A 14,498-nucleotide genomic window follows, 5' to 3' on the forward strand; every position below is an offset into this window, starting at 1 on the left:
TTTTCTAGTTTCTTTGAGTTCTTCTTTTACCTTAACACTTCTTTCACTTTACTGGTTAGCTTTTTTTAACTTCTTAAAAAGTACTTCTTTTCCTCTCTCCCCTCAAAAAAATTTCTTAGAAGAACACTATAACCCAGATTGTTTATTTAAGTATTATTCTGTAATTTAATCTACAATAATATATATTATGGTTACCCAGCTTCGTTTTGAAAACTCTTTTTGGACACCAAATAATTATACTGGAGGTATCACAGTTTTGTACGATAAACTTGAACAGGGAAGGATAGAAAATGAAGAAATCGTTGCGTTTATAAGGGTTAGCATTATTAGGCACCCGTAAATCTTTTTTAAGGTTCGGAAAATTTTGTTCAAGCATTATTTATTAAGAAGCCTTTCTAACTTTCGTGGCCTTTACAACATTTATTTAATTTATGACTACACTTATAGGAAAGGATATCAATCGAGGAGTTATATGGTAAAAAACTATGTGATCTCTCCAAGATTAGTAGTAGGCAAGACGGGTTCTTGCGTGATGACGGTGCTTCTTTACGACGTTCATTTGAGAAGGTTAAGAATGAGTGTTGTAATTTAGGGCAAGCACATTTGCAGCTTGCCAGTAATTTGGCCGAAATGGTATTACAACCATTACTCAAATCTAAGGAGGAGCATGCCAAACGACTTAAATCAAGTAGAGATGAGTTAACAGATTATATGAAAATGTATGAACGATTAATTGTGGATGTAGAAAAAGCGCGTATTAATTATCAGAATAAATGTAAAATAGCAGATGAAATTGCTAATGAAGCATCGATTCAAAGGTCTTTGGAAAAGGAAAAGGAAAAAATGAGAAACGAATTTCAATTATTAGTAGTTGTTCTTGGGGAACAGTCTTTTACTGAGGATGAAATTATGAAATTTTTCTTACGAATGCGTGAAGAAATTCCTTCTCACGAAGTAAAATTTCCAATATTAGGAGTATATAATGATGTGTACACTGGTGAAGACATCGCAAAATGGTTGCAAGAAAATCATCTTAGTGCACGTACTTTGAGGGAAGCTGAAATGATTGGTCAAGAATTAGCAGATCAAGGATTTTTACGTCTTATTGGAGCATATGGAAATAAATTTACTAGTAGCCCTTCCGCTTACTATCAATGGAAAGCGAAGGCATTTAATCTTAGAACTACTGAAGAAGCCACTCCTTTGTCAAAAGGTTGGGGTGGTTTGGTATCAACTATTGCATCTAATCAGCCAAATGAAAAACGTGCTCGTAAAGAGGCAGATGAAGCTGACGAGGCTTATAGACATGCAGTTAGAAGACTTGATAAAACTCGTCTACATCTTGAAGAAAGTATGGTACGTGATAACGATTGTACAGTCGTACGCGGTCTAAATTTAGAACGTGAAATTTTAACTTTATGTAAATACATAGATCGATCATTTGAATTTCATGGAAAGAAAAGAATTGGATCGTATTAAAGCTTCGAAAGCAGGTAATTTAGCAAATAAGACTACTTTTTTTAAAACAAAAGGGCGATTATGAAAAAATAGTTCAGCTTATTAGATCCTTATTATTAAATTAGCTTTCCTAAATTATGCTGCGACATTTAGTGGTATTATCTCCACAACTCAAATGACGTCAGAGAGATTGCTTATATATCATGAGGCCTTGAACCCGGAAAAAGATATTCGATTCATGATTGAAAGGTACCGTACTGGTCCATTCATTCCACAGGTCATCTTATACAGAAATCAGTACAATGGAAGTGCAAATGGTAATAATTTTTTTTTTTATCATCTCATTAAGAAATTACATCCAATCCAAATATATAATTAAAAAAAATGACCTATAAAATTTTAGACCAGACATTTGGCGTTCCTCTAGAAGAGAAAGCCAAACATGATCTTAAATATATTCCACAGGTTGTAACAAAATGCTTAAGTTGTATAACCAAAGGATTTTCTAAATGGAGTGATGCTGGTAAAAATTTACGAATGTTTGTTTTAAGAATACAAAGAATACATACATATAACTTCATTAAAATATTTTTTTTTTATTCGTTTGAAGATAAAAGACTTGTATGGACAACAGATGTCCCTTTGGCATCAATTCATGCGCTTCGTGATAATATTAATGATGGTAAGTTAATTAATGTATTGATTGAGTTTAATTATTCAATTTATAATATAATGAGAATAATTTTTATATTGAAATTTTCTTAGGTGGAAAAGTTACATTGAAAAAATTAAGAGAATATGATTTAACTATTGTTGCAGGTGTTCTGAAATTATATCTTTTAGAATTACCTGAATGTTTGCTTACCTTTGAACTTTATGAACCCGTGAAGTTATTATATTCAATTAGTGAGTTAATTATTTACCTGATAAATTATTAATATTAAGTTCGCTTATAACTCATATTGAATTATTATTATAAATCGCTTAAAAGATCCAGATGATCAAGATGTTGAAACGCGTCTTTCCTCTGTATCTAATTTGATAACTACTATTCCAGAAGGAAATTACCGGACTTTGAATGCATTCATATCTCATTTGCATCAGTAAGTTTAGTTATTTTGTTGTTGTTATTATTATCTTCTTATCTTTTTAACTTTTTTCTTAATTTATCCTTCAGATTGGCCTTATCTGTAGATTCTAGTGATAATTTTATTACAACTATTTCTCAAATATATGGTTTTATTTTACTGAGGCCGGCAAATAAGGTTTCATTTTATTTTGACGATAAACATCCGATCAGATTATTAAAGGATCTTATTATTAGTTATGGTAGTATTTTCAGAAATTTAAACATTACATCGAGCTCAATAGGCGAAATTATGAGACGTTCCGCAAGTCGAGATTCTTTGCAATCTAACAAATCGACAAGATCAACACGCTCAACTCTTTCAAATCGTTCGAGTCGTACTAGGGAAAATGTTGCAAATATTAAAATAAATACTTCCCCATCTATGATTAATGATCAACATATTAGGGACGATCAAGGTAATGTATTTTATATTTAGTTAATGCGAATCTTTTAACCGCTTATAACGAAAATTAACATATTATTTTGTAGTGAAAGAGAATGAGAATAATGAAAATGTAACATATATAAATGGTTCTTCACCTCCCAATATAGCAACTAATATCAATAATATGTATACAATAAATGATGCTACTAAGTCTGATTCAATGGTAAACAGTCCCATTAGTCCTATAACACGTTCCAATCATAATAAGGAAGATTCGTTATCTTCTAATTATGGAACTGGATTGGGCCGTCGTCGAGGATTTCGACGATCACGTGGAACTGGTTCGCCTTCAGGTTCAATAAGTCGTACAAGAAGAAAGAATCGTGAGTCAGAAATTAAAAATTTTAATAATGACCTAGAAAGTTACGATGATGGAATGTCTGATTCAGGGTCAACAGAATCTTCATCTGCATCCCCAATTATTTCTACCAGAACTTATTCATTCCCAAATAAATCATTTGTTTCAGTCGATGATAATACATTAGAAGCCGTACCTATTACTCCTGAGCGTCCTTATTTCAATGAAGAATCGGAGTAAAATTAAAGGATTAGTTTATATATATATGTTTCTTTTTTTCAAATTAATAATAATTAGATTAGTTAAATGCAATTTTATAAAACGTAGACATTCCAATAAACAATATTTAATAAAATTTCTTATTACTTCTACCACAATTTTCTTTTCGCTTTTTCGTTTGATCCAATTATTCAACATAAAATAAATTTGTGAATGAAATTGCCAAGAAAAAAACTAAAGTGATAGCATGATTTTATCGCTTGAAATACATCACCAAAAATAGAAATTATCGACATATCAGTTTTGGCTGGAATTATGATTTTCGGCTGGAATTACGAATTCGTCTGAAATTATAAATTAATTTTGGCCGGAATTATGAATTCGGTTGTTTTCATATTATTCAGGGTATAGATAGATCACGAATTTTTAACTTTAATGACCTAAAATACCTTGAAGTTCTGTACATTAATATCATACACCCTCACTGTACAAGTACATTAAGGACGCCCCATTAAGGAACCCCTTTGTATGAACTTCAATTAGAAATGAGACTTTGAATGTAAAGAAGTCTAAGTATTTTAACAATATGCCGAACTTTACATAGATTTGGATATACGCACAAAAAAGTATATATTCCGGAAACATTTATTTTAAATTAAATAACTCCCCTGAATCTGGCCTACATTATGGCGATTTTGATCAGAATTATGACTATTTTGACTAGAATTAAGTTCAAAAAATGGTTGAATTTCAAAATGGTACAGTAAATATAAATATGTTATATATGATATGAATCAATAATTCAGTTCATCATATGATATTTATTTATTTATTTATTTTATTTCTAGAGTGGTAATCAGAGTCTATTACATTAATAGCAATTTGTAAACAAAGATAAACTATCTAAGTGATTAGATCATTGATATACATCCCGTCTTACCCTTCAGTAAAAGATATAGGGTGGACCAACCATTGGTTAGTACACCTTATATCCATCTCTAACTTTTCCCTAAGAGGGTAATGTTAGTTGTTTATGCTCCCAATCTACACTACCTCAGGTTAGAGCTGACTGCAATGATTCAAGGCTTCATACAAATTGGTAGACTACCTACCTTTAATGAGTATCGTACAGAACCTCTTGAACCATCTGACAGTCTCCTCACAGTGAAACTTTGCTATAGGAAAAGACCAAACAGGTCAGTGACCATTCCTAGACCCGCTATACCAGTCTACCAATGATCACATCTACCGCTTCACCATTTGGTAGGAATTATTTCAGCTCCTCTTACGAGTACAAGATCTTCAACACAGTTGATGGCTGCACATGCAGTAATATTCTTAGATTTCGTTGGCTATGCAGATCAAATCTGCATCCTGTTGATCGGTCAGGTCAACAGGAAGTGCAGCTTAAATGATTACATTAGAGATACCAATTCCTTGTTCATTCATATGATGATATAAATTACATTTTAACAAAGAAAATATCACGTGACAATCTGACATCTGACATACCAGACCGGATGTCAGAAAGAATTTCAGATTTCAGATTTCAGATTTTGGAGGCCATCCTTAACCTAAACCGGTCATTTGTATTTACTTAAAAAATATCTAATACAAACGGTGGTTACAAAAGTTTAATCAAATATTTTCTAAATTCGGTATTATCCTCTTTCTTAAAATAGGCTTTGTAATAATTGTCAAAATAACACACTAGCAAGTTTTCAAGACTATCAAATCTGTGAACCATACGCGTAAACATATCTTCCAAATCTACGATTATTTCATCTTGCTCTCTTCTGTCCAGTATTTGCCCACTTATGTCTCCCACCCCAAATTTTGCCACCATTTCTTGATGGAAGTAATCTCTTAGCTCTTTCTTTTTCCGATTCTTTTCCACTTCTGCATCATTATGAGGTATGGATCCTCTGGTTCTCATATCCAAGAAGGATACTTGCATATATCCCAGAGGGTCCCTGTACACGAAAACTTCCAGTCAATGATGCTGAAATTATTACCAACTAATATATTTTGCTCATCAAAATCACCATGAATGATCTTCCAATCGCATTTTTGCATCTGTCCCTGTCTCACATAATTAAATTCCTCGACAAGTTTTTTTACACCATAAATTGTAAAAAATTGCTTTTCTTTACGGATTAAAGTACAAACCAACTCTCGTTTGCTTCCAAAAGGACCAGTGTAGTTGAGAACGTTGGGAATATCATTCTTTCCTTCAATGTAAAATAGTTGGCTCATGATAGGGCCAATCTCATCATATGCCTGGAGAGGTTTACAAAACAAAATATTGAACATTTTTGAACAGTTCCCTTAAGGAAGAATTGGGTGATTTTTTGTAAATACATCCGAGCTTTTCAAATTTGCATTTCCATAACTCGGACAACACATTGACCATTTGACTTAAAACACTCCTTTTTTGTTCAATGCTCAATTTGTCCCAAAACTTTATGTAACTGTGTTCCAGGTAGGTATTCCATCAGAATATACGGAATTTTTATGTCATTCTGTGCTTCGCTATCCCAATCATACACTTCTGGAACTCTGATGCTGGTGTTTTGAGCGACATATTTCATAGTTGCAACTTCGCTAGCAATTTTATCTGCAGGATGACCCAGACTGAGTGACCGTTATCTTCAAACTGTAATAAATTTCCTTTTGTTAACCTACAAGTGCTAACACAATTTCTTTTTAAACAGCTGGAAACCATCTGCTTTAATATGTCAACATCCAATTTCAGATTTATCATAACTGAATTTTTTTTTTGATTTTGTCATCAGATCTTGATAAATTGCATATTTCCATTTATATTCTGATTATGTCGTGAAATGATACACAATCAAGTTCAATAAAAAAAGTGAAGACGTCCGTAAACCTCTCGAACAAAATGCCAAACAAAACCATAATTCTTCCTTCAGCAAGTGATTTTCACATTCATCTTCGTCAAGATGATTTAATGAACATGGCAGTTCCTCAAATTGCGGAAGGAGGTATCTCTTTATGTTACGTCATGGTATTATAAACGCGGACAAAAATTTTCTTCGTTCTACCATATATATACTGTTAAAGACCGTCTAACGTTTAATTTCTTATAGCCAAATCTTAAACCACCCATCACTTCTACGAAACAAGCTCTTGATTATAAAGATAAATTAGAAAAGTTAGAACCAAACGTGACTTTTCTTATGAGTTTGTATCTCAACTCTGATTTAACACCTGAAGAAATTAGAAAAGCAAAAGAGGCTGGAATCATTGGTGTTAAATCATATCCAAGAGGAGTAACTACAAATTCTGATTCGGGTATAGAGTCATACAAAGTTTATTATCCGGTTTTTAAAGCTATGGAAGAAGTTGGAATGATATTAAATCTTCACGGCGAAATTCCAAGTGATATAGAACAGGTTAGCTTTTTTGTTAAATTACATTTTTACGTTTTAATTCATCCTCATTATCAAAATTTTATATGATACGAGGTATTTAGGATATATGCGTAATGAATGCAGAAGAAAAATTTTTAATACACTTAAAACAATTACATGAAGATTTTCCGAGATTAAAAATCGTTTTGGAGCACGCTACAACAAAAGAGGCGATCGGAATGGTAAAAAAATAGTTTGATAGTTTTTTAAATTTAATATTTTCTATCTTACTAAGTATTTTTTTTTTTAGGTAAAATCGCTTGGAGATACCGTTGGCTGTACCATAACTATCCATCATTTACAACTTACCGTAGATGATTGGGCAGGACAATGTCATAATTTTTGTAAACCTGTTGCAAAATTTCCGCATGATCGACAAGCTTTACGTGACGTAATTCTTGAAGGCAAGTACTATCGCATATTTATATGACAAACAGTATATTAAGCAAAAGCAATTTTTGTAGGACATCCTCGATTTTTCTTAGGAACAGATTCTGCTCCACATCCTGCACATCTAAAAGAATGTGCTCAATCATGTGCTGGTGTGTTTACTACTCCTTTAGCTCTTCCATATCTTGCTACAATTTTTGATTCATTTAACGCGCTTCATACGCTTAAATCGTTTGCGTGTGAGAATGGCAAAAAATTTTACAATATCAAAGAGGAGAAATGTCGTGAAATTAAATTAATCAATGAAAATTGGTTAGTTCCAAACGCGTACCAATTTGGTAATACACAGAAAGAAAAATCCGGGATTGTTATTCCATTCTGGGCTGGAAAAACTTTAACGTGGAAAATTGACTCAAACTAATAAATAAAAAAACTTTTGAAGAAAAATGTAAACCAAGTATAATTAAATAAAAATATATAATAAAGTATTCTTGTATTACTACTAAATATCCCTATATTTAAAGAATAATTTTTTTTTTTGAAAAAAAAAATAAATAAAAAAAAATAAAAAAATGACTAATCAAATTTTAAAGCTTTAACATGTTTTGTCTTGATTAATAAAAATTTGATTTTTAGGTTATTCTGTAGCAACTGTAACTTCGTTTCTATCAATATTTTTCTTTTCGTCGTTATTTTCTTCATTATTTTTTTCACTATTTTCTTCATTACTTTCTTTATTATTTTTGTTATTTTTTTTATTTATTTCATCGGCAATACCCATTGCTTTGAATTTTTCCAAATCCGCTGATGACATATGTTGATGTGATTTGGAAATTCTCCTCCATTTATTACCAGCAACAATCTTAAGGATTTAAAGTTTGAATTAATTGTTATAAAAAAAAATTTTTTGACATTGAATTCAAATAATCATACCACGGCAATGGCAGTACCCATACTAATTGTTTTGATGGCAGATCTCAATTCATCGTCTGTAATGTCAGTAACCATATCGGTACAATTTACTTCGGTAGATATGAGTTGATCAGTTCCCTTCTCAGTTACCCACGGATGTACCTGTTTGTAAACGAAATAAATAAAGCATATATATATAGATTTATTTCTGTAATTTAAAGTAAACGCACACGAAGCTCTTGCATTGTAATCCTTTTCGCTGGATCTTTCTCAAGAACCTTATGAAAAAGATCTTTTAAATCGGGATCTGTTCCTTCTGGGATATTAAATCTATTCGTGACGCGAATAAGTGTAGTTAGTTATTATAAAGTGAATTCTTTCGTAATATATAAAGCTTACTCGTCGTTTTTTATTGATTCATATAATTCAAGCAAGTTATCCTTCTCGAAAGGCAAACACCCAAAGGCAAGACAGTACAAAGTTACTCCCATAGACCAGATGTCTGCAGCTTGTCCAGATATTTCACCATGATGAGCTATATAATAAATTTATAGATTAATAAAGAATATATTTAATATCAAATATTATTTGTTATATCTCACCTACACAAAGTTCCTATCGTCAAATAAGAAATTAAACTATTATTAGCTATGAAACATTTCTATAAATTGTAAATAAAATATATATAATTTACCGGTGCCATGAAGGCCGGACTACCGGCAGATTTCTTCATTTTATCATTTCCCTTGACAAACATTTCAGACACACCGAAATCTACAATTTTAAGTACTTCATCTTTTGATAATAAAAGATTGTCCGGCTTAATATCTAAATAAAAGACATTTAAATAGTAAATAATTTCAAACATTACATAATAGAGACAATAATGTTAAATAAAGCAAATTACTCATATTTACCACGGTGAACAATTCCATTATTATGCACTAATATTTTTTAAAGATTTATTTAATAATTTAAATAACTTTTTAAAAAGATAAATCACGAAATTATATTTACAATATTCAAATCCGAGTATCATTTCTCTGAAATAAAGCCTCATTTTATCTTCGGGAAATGGGGTTATTTTCTTATTAACACTGATATCCATAAGGACACCATTTTCACACATTTCAAACACTAAGAAAGAAAAATATTATAAGTCGGTTATCTTATAAATTATATACTAGAAACTTTATTAAACATTTACCCATATAAAGAGAATCATTACTTGGATCATCCAATACTTCGAATAATTTTACCACATTAACATGATTCAACTTTTTTAAGACAGCAACTTCACCACGAATTAAATGTAGTGGATCCGTTATATGGTCGGTTGTGTTGCTTCTCGATACCCCTCCTCGACCTCGAGCTCCTCGCAAGCCGCCACGTGGACGACGAAAGTAATTTGCTTTGTCTCTTTTACGAAGACGTGATTTGCTGAACTCTTTGATAGCCTATATACGAATTATAATAAAAATAAATAATAATTTGTAATGAAAATATTTCTTTCGTATTTTTTCTATATTTATTATTTAATAAATAATTAACAAGTGTAAATATATTTTTTTACAGCCCCGTGTGATATCGAAAATAAAAAAAATAGCATTCATTAGAAATTTTCACTTAAACTGCATCGAATTCTTATACTTCCTTCAGTTTAAATAGTGTAAATTATAGCGTAAACCTACATATTTCGTTTTAGTATTTTTATCATAAGCTAAAATCACTGTACCGAAAGCGCCATGTCCAATTACTTCTTTTAAAACATAGTTGTTTAAACAACGATCTCCATCTTGAGTTTCAGTTACAACTGCATCTAAAGTTTCCTTAACCTCATGTGGAACCGATTTTTCGCGTCGGTGTGAAATTGAGGTTCGTTTAGGGTGTGCAAATGTTGCCGACATCAGATCTCTGCTCGTTTTGAGTGTCTTGAAACTAAGACGCGCCAAGTAAATTAGCTTAAAGGAAACCGATTGCGATCATATGTTAATTTTAGGAAAAATTTGTTGCACAAAAACCGTCGTTGACGATCGATACAATATAATCCAGGAGTTTCCCGTCAAATTCCGTGATTGTTTTAATTAAGCGATCAATCTAACCCTTTACATAATACAAATGCCTTCTACTGATTCTTACGATCCCGAAGTTCTTATAAGAGATCTCGACGAGAACGCAACGGAAAATGTCGTTGATTTTCTTAATTCACATTTTAGAGAGTTAGAAGATCTAGAGAATTTGAACTCAACTTTGGTTGAGCTGAAAGAAAACGAACAATCTCAGAACGAAAAGGTTATTAGAGATCGAGCAGTCGAACAAAAGTTATTTTATTCAAATTATTGATTATGGCTTCAATTTATACTTTAGCGCATTCAAACGCAAGCAAAAACTTCGAAAGTACTTCAGCAAGCACTTGATTCTTTTAATGTTACAGTTAATGAACTTGAAAATTTACAAGCTACGCGAATGGAATTAGAAGATGCATTAGCGGATCATTGTAGTATTGTAGTTTCTGAAAAGCCGATAGAAGATTCAGAGAACGAAACGCTAATGAAAAAATTGGTTAAATTACAGCAACAAGTTGATAGTTTGGAAAGATCTAAGCAATACCTCAAAGTTTTAGTGGTTGCAGATGAATTGAGGTGTTATATCGTTTTAATACATTAGATCAAGTTATAAATTATTATTGATAAATCATTATATTTTATAGTACAAATGCAAAGCAATTAATTGAAAAATCGCCACAAAAATCTCTTGTACCATACACACAACTTGCACATCTAGCGCGTAATATCAAATCTAATAGTAAGGAAGCAGGTCATGCAGTTAGTCATTTAGATACATATTTACAACAATGCGTTGACACGTTATGGGAAGATATGAAAAATAGACTGACAAAGTTAACTATATTTATGTATTTTTTCTTTACTTCTAGTTTATTGTTATTATTAAATAACGTATTATTCACTTTAGAAAATTTAAACAGACACTCGATGCATTTAATTGGCCAACACCAATTAAAGTTCCTTACCCACCTAATACGACTGATAAATTTTCTGCATTTAGAAAAGCATTTACTGAGTTATTGTTATTACAACGACCAGCTGACGTTGAAGAAGTGTCAAAACCTTTAGAATCTAAAAATTCTAAGGAAGATAATGTACTTCTTCCGCCACTTTTGCCAATGCAGATAATGGTTGAGCCTTTGATAGTCCGGTTCAGGTATCATTTTGATTCCAAAAGACCTACTAATAGAATTGATAAGGTAAATAAATACAGCGCAAATATATTGTCAATATGGAATCACTTAATTTGTTTTACAAAATAAATTTAGCCCGAGTGGTATTTTAGTCATGTTATCACTACTATACGCGAACATTCGCCATTCTTGACTGGTGCAGTGCAGGCTATCGTTGATGATGCAGGTTTTGAGAAATATCACGCTAAAGTACATTTGAAATTTTCTTTTCGTATTTTCATTTATAAATAATTCCAATTAATTTGATTATTTGTTATTTAAGAATGAATTTATCCGATGTCTGCTTGTAGCTGTCACCAGAAAATTAAATAACAGTGTGCCAACATTATTGAATTCTCCGCAAATATTTTCACACACAGTGTTTGAAACATTACAATTTGACCAAACTTTACGTGAATTGCATATGTATACTCCTCCTGGACAAGATGAATGGGGGGGATGTGTTGAGGTGTTTACTGGGAAGAAGGAATGGTTTAAAGCATGGTTAAAGGTTGAAAAGACCTGTATGTATATAAGTGTTTTGATGACAAAATCATACGTATCTTGTGGCTAAATACTTTTTTTAAAAAAAAAAAAGTTGCGGAGGCACGTTATAATGAAATTATGCACTCAGAAGACGTATGGGAAATGGTTGATGAAGAATTTCCTGATGACGAATATAAGCCAACTAAATCGGCAGCAAAATTAATTAATCTTTTGGAGCTTGTAACTAGTTGGTATCATTAATAATGTTTCCTTTTGAGTTTCTGCAGTAAAATTTTTTGTTAGTAACATGTTGTATTTTCATTAGGTCGTTATAAACTATTGCCCTTGTTTCATAATCGGATTCGTTTTCTAATTGCCATACAAGCTGAATTATTAGTTGCCTATTCTAAAAGAATTGATTCGGCTGTTGACTCTTTTGGAAATTTGAGTTATTCAATTGTAAGAGCTGTTCCGAATGTTGCAGCTACAGACATCACGGGAGTTGAGGGATTGAAAAGGTTATGTCGATGGCTAAGTAGTGCAGGTTTTGTCAGTCGAACAATCAAAGAATGGGGTGAGGATTCGGTAAATATTTTAAACCCAGAATGTTATTATTATTGTTGTTACTTTATAAATTTCTTCTAATTATATAAATTCCTTATTTTTAATTTTAAAATCAATGTAGTTTTTTCTTGAACTTTGGCATGAAGTTACCGTTCGTGCTGCACGCAATACAGGCAATACGGGTAATACGGGTAATATAGGCGCAGCCGCACATAATACGGGCGCGTCACCTTTACCATCTCCAACATCATCTATTAGTTCCACAGAACAAGGCCAAGTTACGTCTTCGGTAAATGTAGACGGAGCAATTACTGTCGATGAAGGAACGGTTTTCGATGATCCAGCTGAATTGTTTGATAATATTTGTGAGCGAATTCAGTCATTAATAGTAAAAAACGTTTCCCGAGAATTTTTTAATGGATTGAAAGCATATGTCAAAAAGTATGTATAACATATTTATATTTGTAATAATTAGAGTTGGGTGCCGAAATATTTCGGCTATAGCAAATGTCAAAACTCTTGCCGAAATCCCAAATCAAATCTTAGAGTTGAATTTCGGTAATGGTTTGGCAACAGTTTGGGATTTTGGATTTGGGATTTCAGCAATTATCATCTTCCAAGAACCGAGATACCTTTGCTACACGGTGATTTCGGCACCCAATTTTAAGTTTCAACAATGGTCTGTAATTTCAGCAATGGATTGGAATTTTGGCAACAGTTTTGAATTTTGGTAACCATTTGGGATCTTGGCAATAGTCTAAGGTTTTGGCAATTTGATTTCAAACTATTGTCGAAATCTCAAACCATTGCTGAAATCTAGAATTTAGTTTGGGATTTCGTGTATCTGTTTCATTTCATATTCTAAATACTTTTAATTTACAATAGAAATAATTGGTCAAGGTCCGATATATACAATAATGATTTTACACGCCAACAAATACCTAAATTGAATAATCAATCAAAGGATACTACATCTCGATCAACCATTGAATTATCACCAGAGCTTTATACACCATTATCAGATCTTGCGCATTCTCTTACATTCTTGTCTAATAATTTACCTGATCGTATATTTAAACATATATATAAGGATGTATCAAAAGAATTGGAAGATTATTTATGGGATCGTATCTTGATGAAAAAACACTTCTCTGAAATGGGTGGATGTCAGTTTGAAGTTGATATGGAAAAAGGATTATTTACTATTGGAAAAAGATGGATTCGTAAACCTGAAAATTATTTTAGAAGGTATATTACAAGATTAACTCTATGTTGAAACTTCGTAAAATATATCTAAAGAATTTTTTTTTTATTCTGTTAGGTTGAAAGACGCTTGTATTTTACTTACTCTTCCTGCAAATCATTCCAAAATAGAGAGTAAGTCCGATGACAAGTCACAACAAAGGACATTGTCTCAAGTAATCTCCATGTTATCTGATGATGAATTAGAACCTATAGCGATTCCTAAAATGTTAGAGAATTTTGGAGTATATCATTTAACACCTAAAGAAGCAATAGATGTTATTGAAAGAAGAGTAGATTCTTGACAACGTTATTATTTCATTGTAAAAATTTTTTTTAAAAGATGACTTCTTAAATTATATTAATTACTATGATTATAGTGAGTTTTAAAATCAAAATCGCGCTAATGCTATATTTATGGTATGAAAAACTGCTTGCCAATACCTCCTCATTAACTGTTCAAATGCCAAAATCTCAAATTCCGAAACCGGCCAAAATAATCTCAAAATTCTGCCAAAACTTAGAGCAAAATTATTAGATCGTGAAAAGTAATCGTAATGCCAAGGAATGAAAATTTATGATTTTGGCAATCAGATAAATTTAGGGTTCACAGATGTAACCACGTATCGACTCTTGAGCGGGCGGATGACAACCTTTGTGAACCCTTTGCGTACAAATAAATA

At 31.8% G+C, this 14,498-nt stretch overlaps 5 protein-coding genes across 6 annotated transcripts; 3 read left to right on the forward strand and 2 right to left on the reverse strand.

The window, feature by feature from the left end:
• Positions 1-187: 187 nt before the first annotated feature.
• OCT59_005437 (uncharacterized protein) lies at positions 188-3,570 on the forward strand (the record flags this gene model as incomplete). The annotated part of the gene is made up of 10 exons (XM_025320664.2): positions 188-316; positions 448-1,356; positions 1,433-1,493; positions 1,584-1,775; positions 1,862-1,981; positions 2,069-2,140; positions 2,224-2,364; positions 2,450-2,561; positions 2,636-3,003; positions 3,077-3,570. The coding sequence occupies 10 exons, from the start codon at positions 188-190 to the stop codon at positions 3,568-3,570; spliced, it is 2,598 nt and encodes an 865-aa protein (XP_025170887.1).
• Positions 3,571-5,173: 1,603 nt separating this feature from the next.
• Positions 5,174-5,862, reverse strand: OCT59_005438 (uncharacterized protein; the record flags this gene model as incomplete). Its single annotated transcript, XM_066138363.1, has 2 exons — positions 5,174-5,448; positions 5,565-5,862. The coding sequence occupies 2 exons, from the start codon at positions 5,860-5,862 to the stop codon at positions 5,174-5,176; spliced, it is 573 nt and encodes a 190-aa protein (XP_065997507.1).
• A 588-nt stretch (positions 5,863-6,450) lies between these two features.
• OCT59_005439 (uncharacterized protein) lies at positions 6,451-7,881 on the forward strand. The gene is made up of 5 exons (XM_025320666.2): positions 6,451-6,577; positions 6,660-6,965; positions 7,046-7,165; positions 7,234-7,387; positions 7,448-7,881. Exons 1-5 carry the CDS (start codon positions 6,452-6,454, stop codon positions 7,792-7,794), a joined length of 1,053 nt encoding a protein of 350 aa, XP_025170890.1. The 5' UTR covers position 6,451; the 3' UTR covers positions 7,795-7,881.
• On the reverse strand, positions 7,812-10,249 carry OCT59_005440 (uncharacterized protein). 2 transcript variants are annotated; one of them, XM_025320667.2, is made up of 10 exons: positions 9,977-10,249; positions 9,493-9,742; positions 9,303-9,422; positions 9,203-9,229; positions 8,980-9,113; positions 8,888-8,900; positions 8,685-8,820; positions 8,516-8,615; positions 8,307-8,447; positions 7,812-8,235 (listed from the first exon to the last, which is right to left on the reverse strand). In XM_025320667.2, exons 1-10 carry the CDS (start codon positions 10,190-10,192, stop codon positions 8,011-8,013), a joined length of 1,362 nt encoding a protein of 453 aa, XP_025170891.1. In that variant the 5' UTR covers positions 10,193-10,249; the 3' UTR covers positions 7,812-8,010. The 2 variants fall into 2 exon arrangements, with proteins under 2 accessions (XP_025170891.1, XP_065997508.1); XM_066138364.1 differs by having other exon boundaries at positions 7,812-8,447.
• Positions 10,250-10,403: 154 nt separating this feature from the next.
• Positions 10,404-14,120, forward strand: OCT59_005441 (uncharacterized protein; the record flags this gene model as incomplete). Its single annotated transcript, XM_066138365.1, has 11 exons — positions 10,404-10,577; positions 10,653-10,927; positions 10,996-11,184; positions 11,259-11,550; positions 11,620-11,733; positions 11,807-12,047; positions 12,122-12,256; positions 12,335-12,594; positions 12,695-13,014; positions 13,459-13,821; positions 13,895-14,120. The coding sequence occupies 11 exons, from the start codon at positions 10,404-10,406 to the stop codon at positions 14,118-14,120; spliced, it is 2,589 nt and encodes an 862-aa protein (XP_065997509.1).
• Between the last annotated feature and the right edge of the window lie 378 nt (positions 14,121-14,498).

The sequence above is a fragment of the Rhizophagus irregularis genome, chromosome 13, assembly GCF_026210795.1.
Source record: "Rhizophagus irregularis chromosome 13, complete sequence".
NCBI classification, from domain to species: domain Eukaryota; kingdom Fungi; phylum Glomeromycota; class Glomeromycetes; order Glomerales; family Glomeraceae; genus Rhizophagus; species Rhizophagus irregularis.

Bases quoted from the DNA above. Each gene is read 5' to 3' on its own strand.
- OCT59_005439 (XM_025320666.2), top strand. From the start codon at position 6,452: ATGCCAAACAAAACCATAATTCTTCCTTCAGCAAGTGATTTTCACATT. The intron at 6,578-6,659 runs GTATTATAAACG...AATTTCTTATAG, and splicing joins TCTCTTTATGTTACGTCATG to CCAAATCTTAAACCACCCAT. The intron at 7,166-7,233 runs GTAAAAAAATAG...TTTTTTTTTTAG, and splicing joins CAAAAGAGGCGATCGGAATG to GTAAAATCGCTTGGAGATAC.
- OCT59_005440 (XM_025320667.2), bottom strand. From the start codon at position 10,192: ATGTCGGCAACATTTGCACACCCTAAACGAACCTCAATTTCACACCGA. The intron at 9,423-9,492 runs GTAAATGTTTAA...TTTCTTTCTTAG, and splicing joins TAATGATTCTCTTTATATGG to TGTTTGAAATGTGTGAAAAT. The intron at 8,236-8,306 runs GTATGATTATTT...TAAATCCTTAAG, and splicing joins TGGGTACTGCCATTGCCGTG to ATTGTTGCTGGTAATAAATG.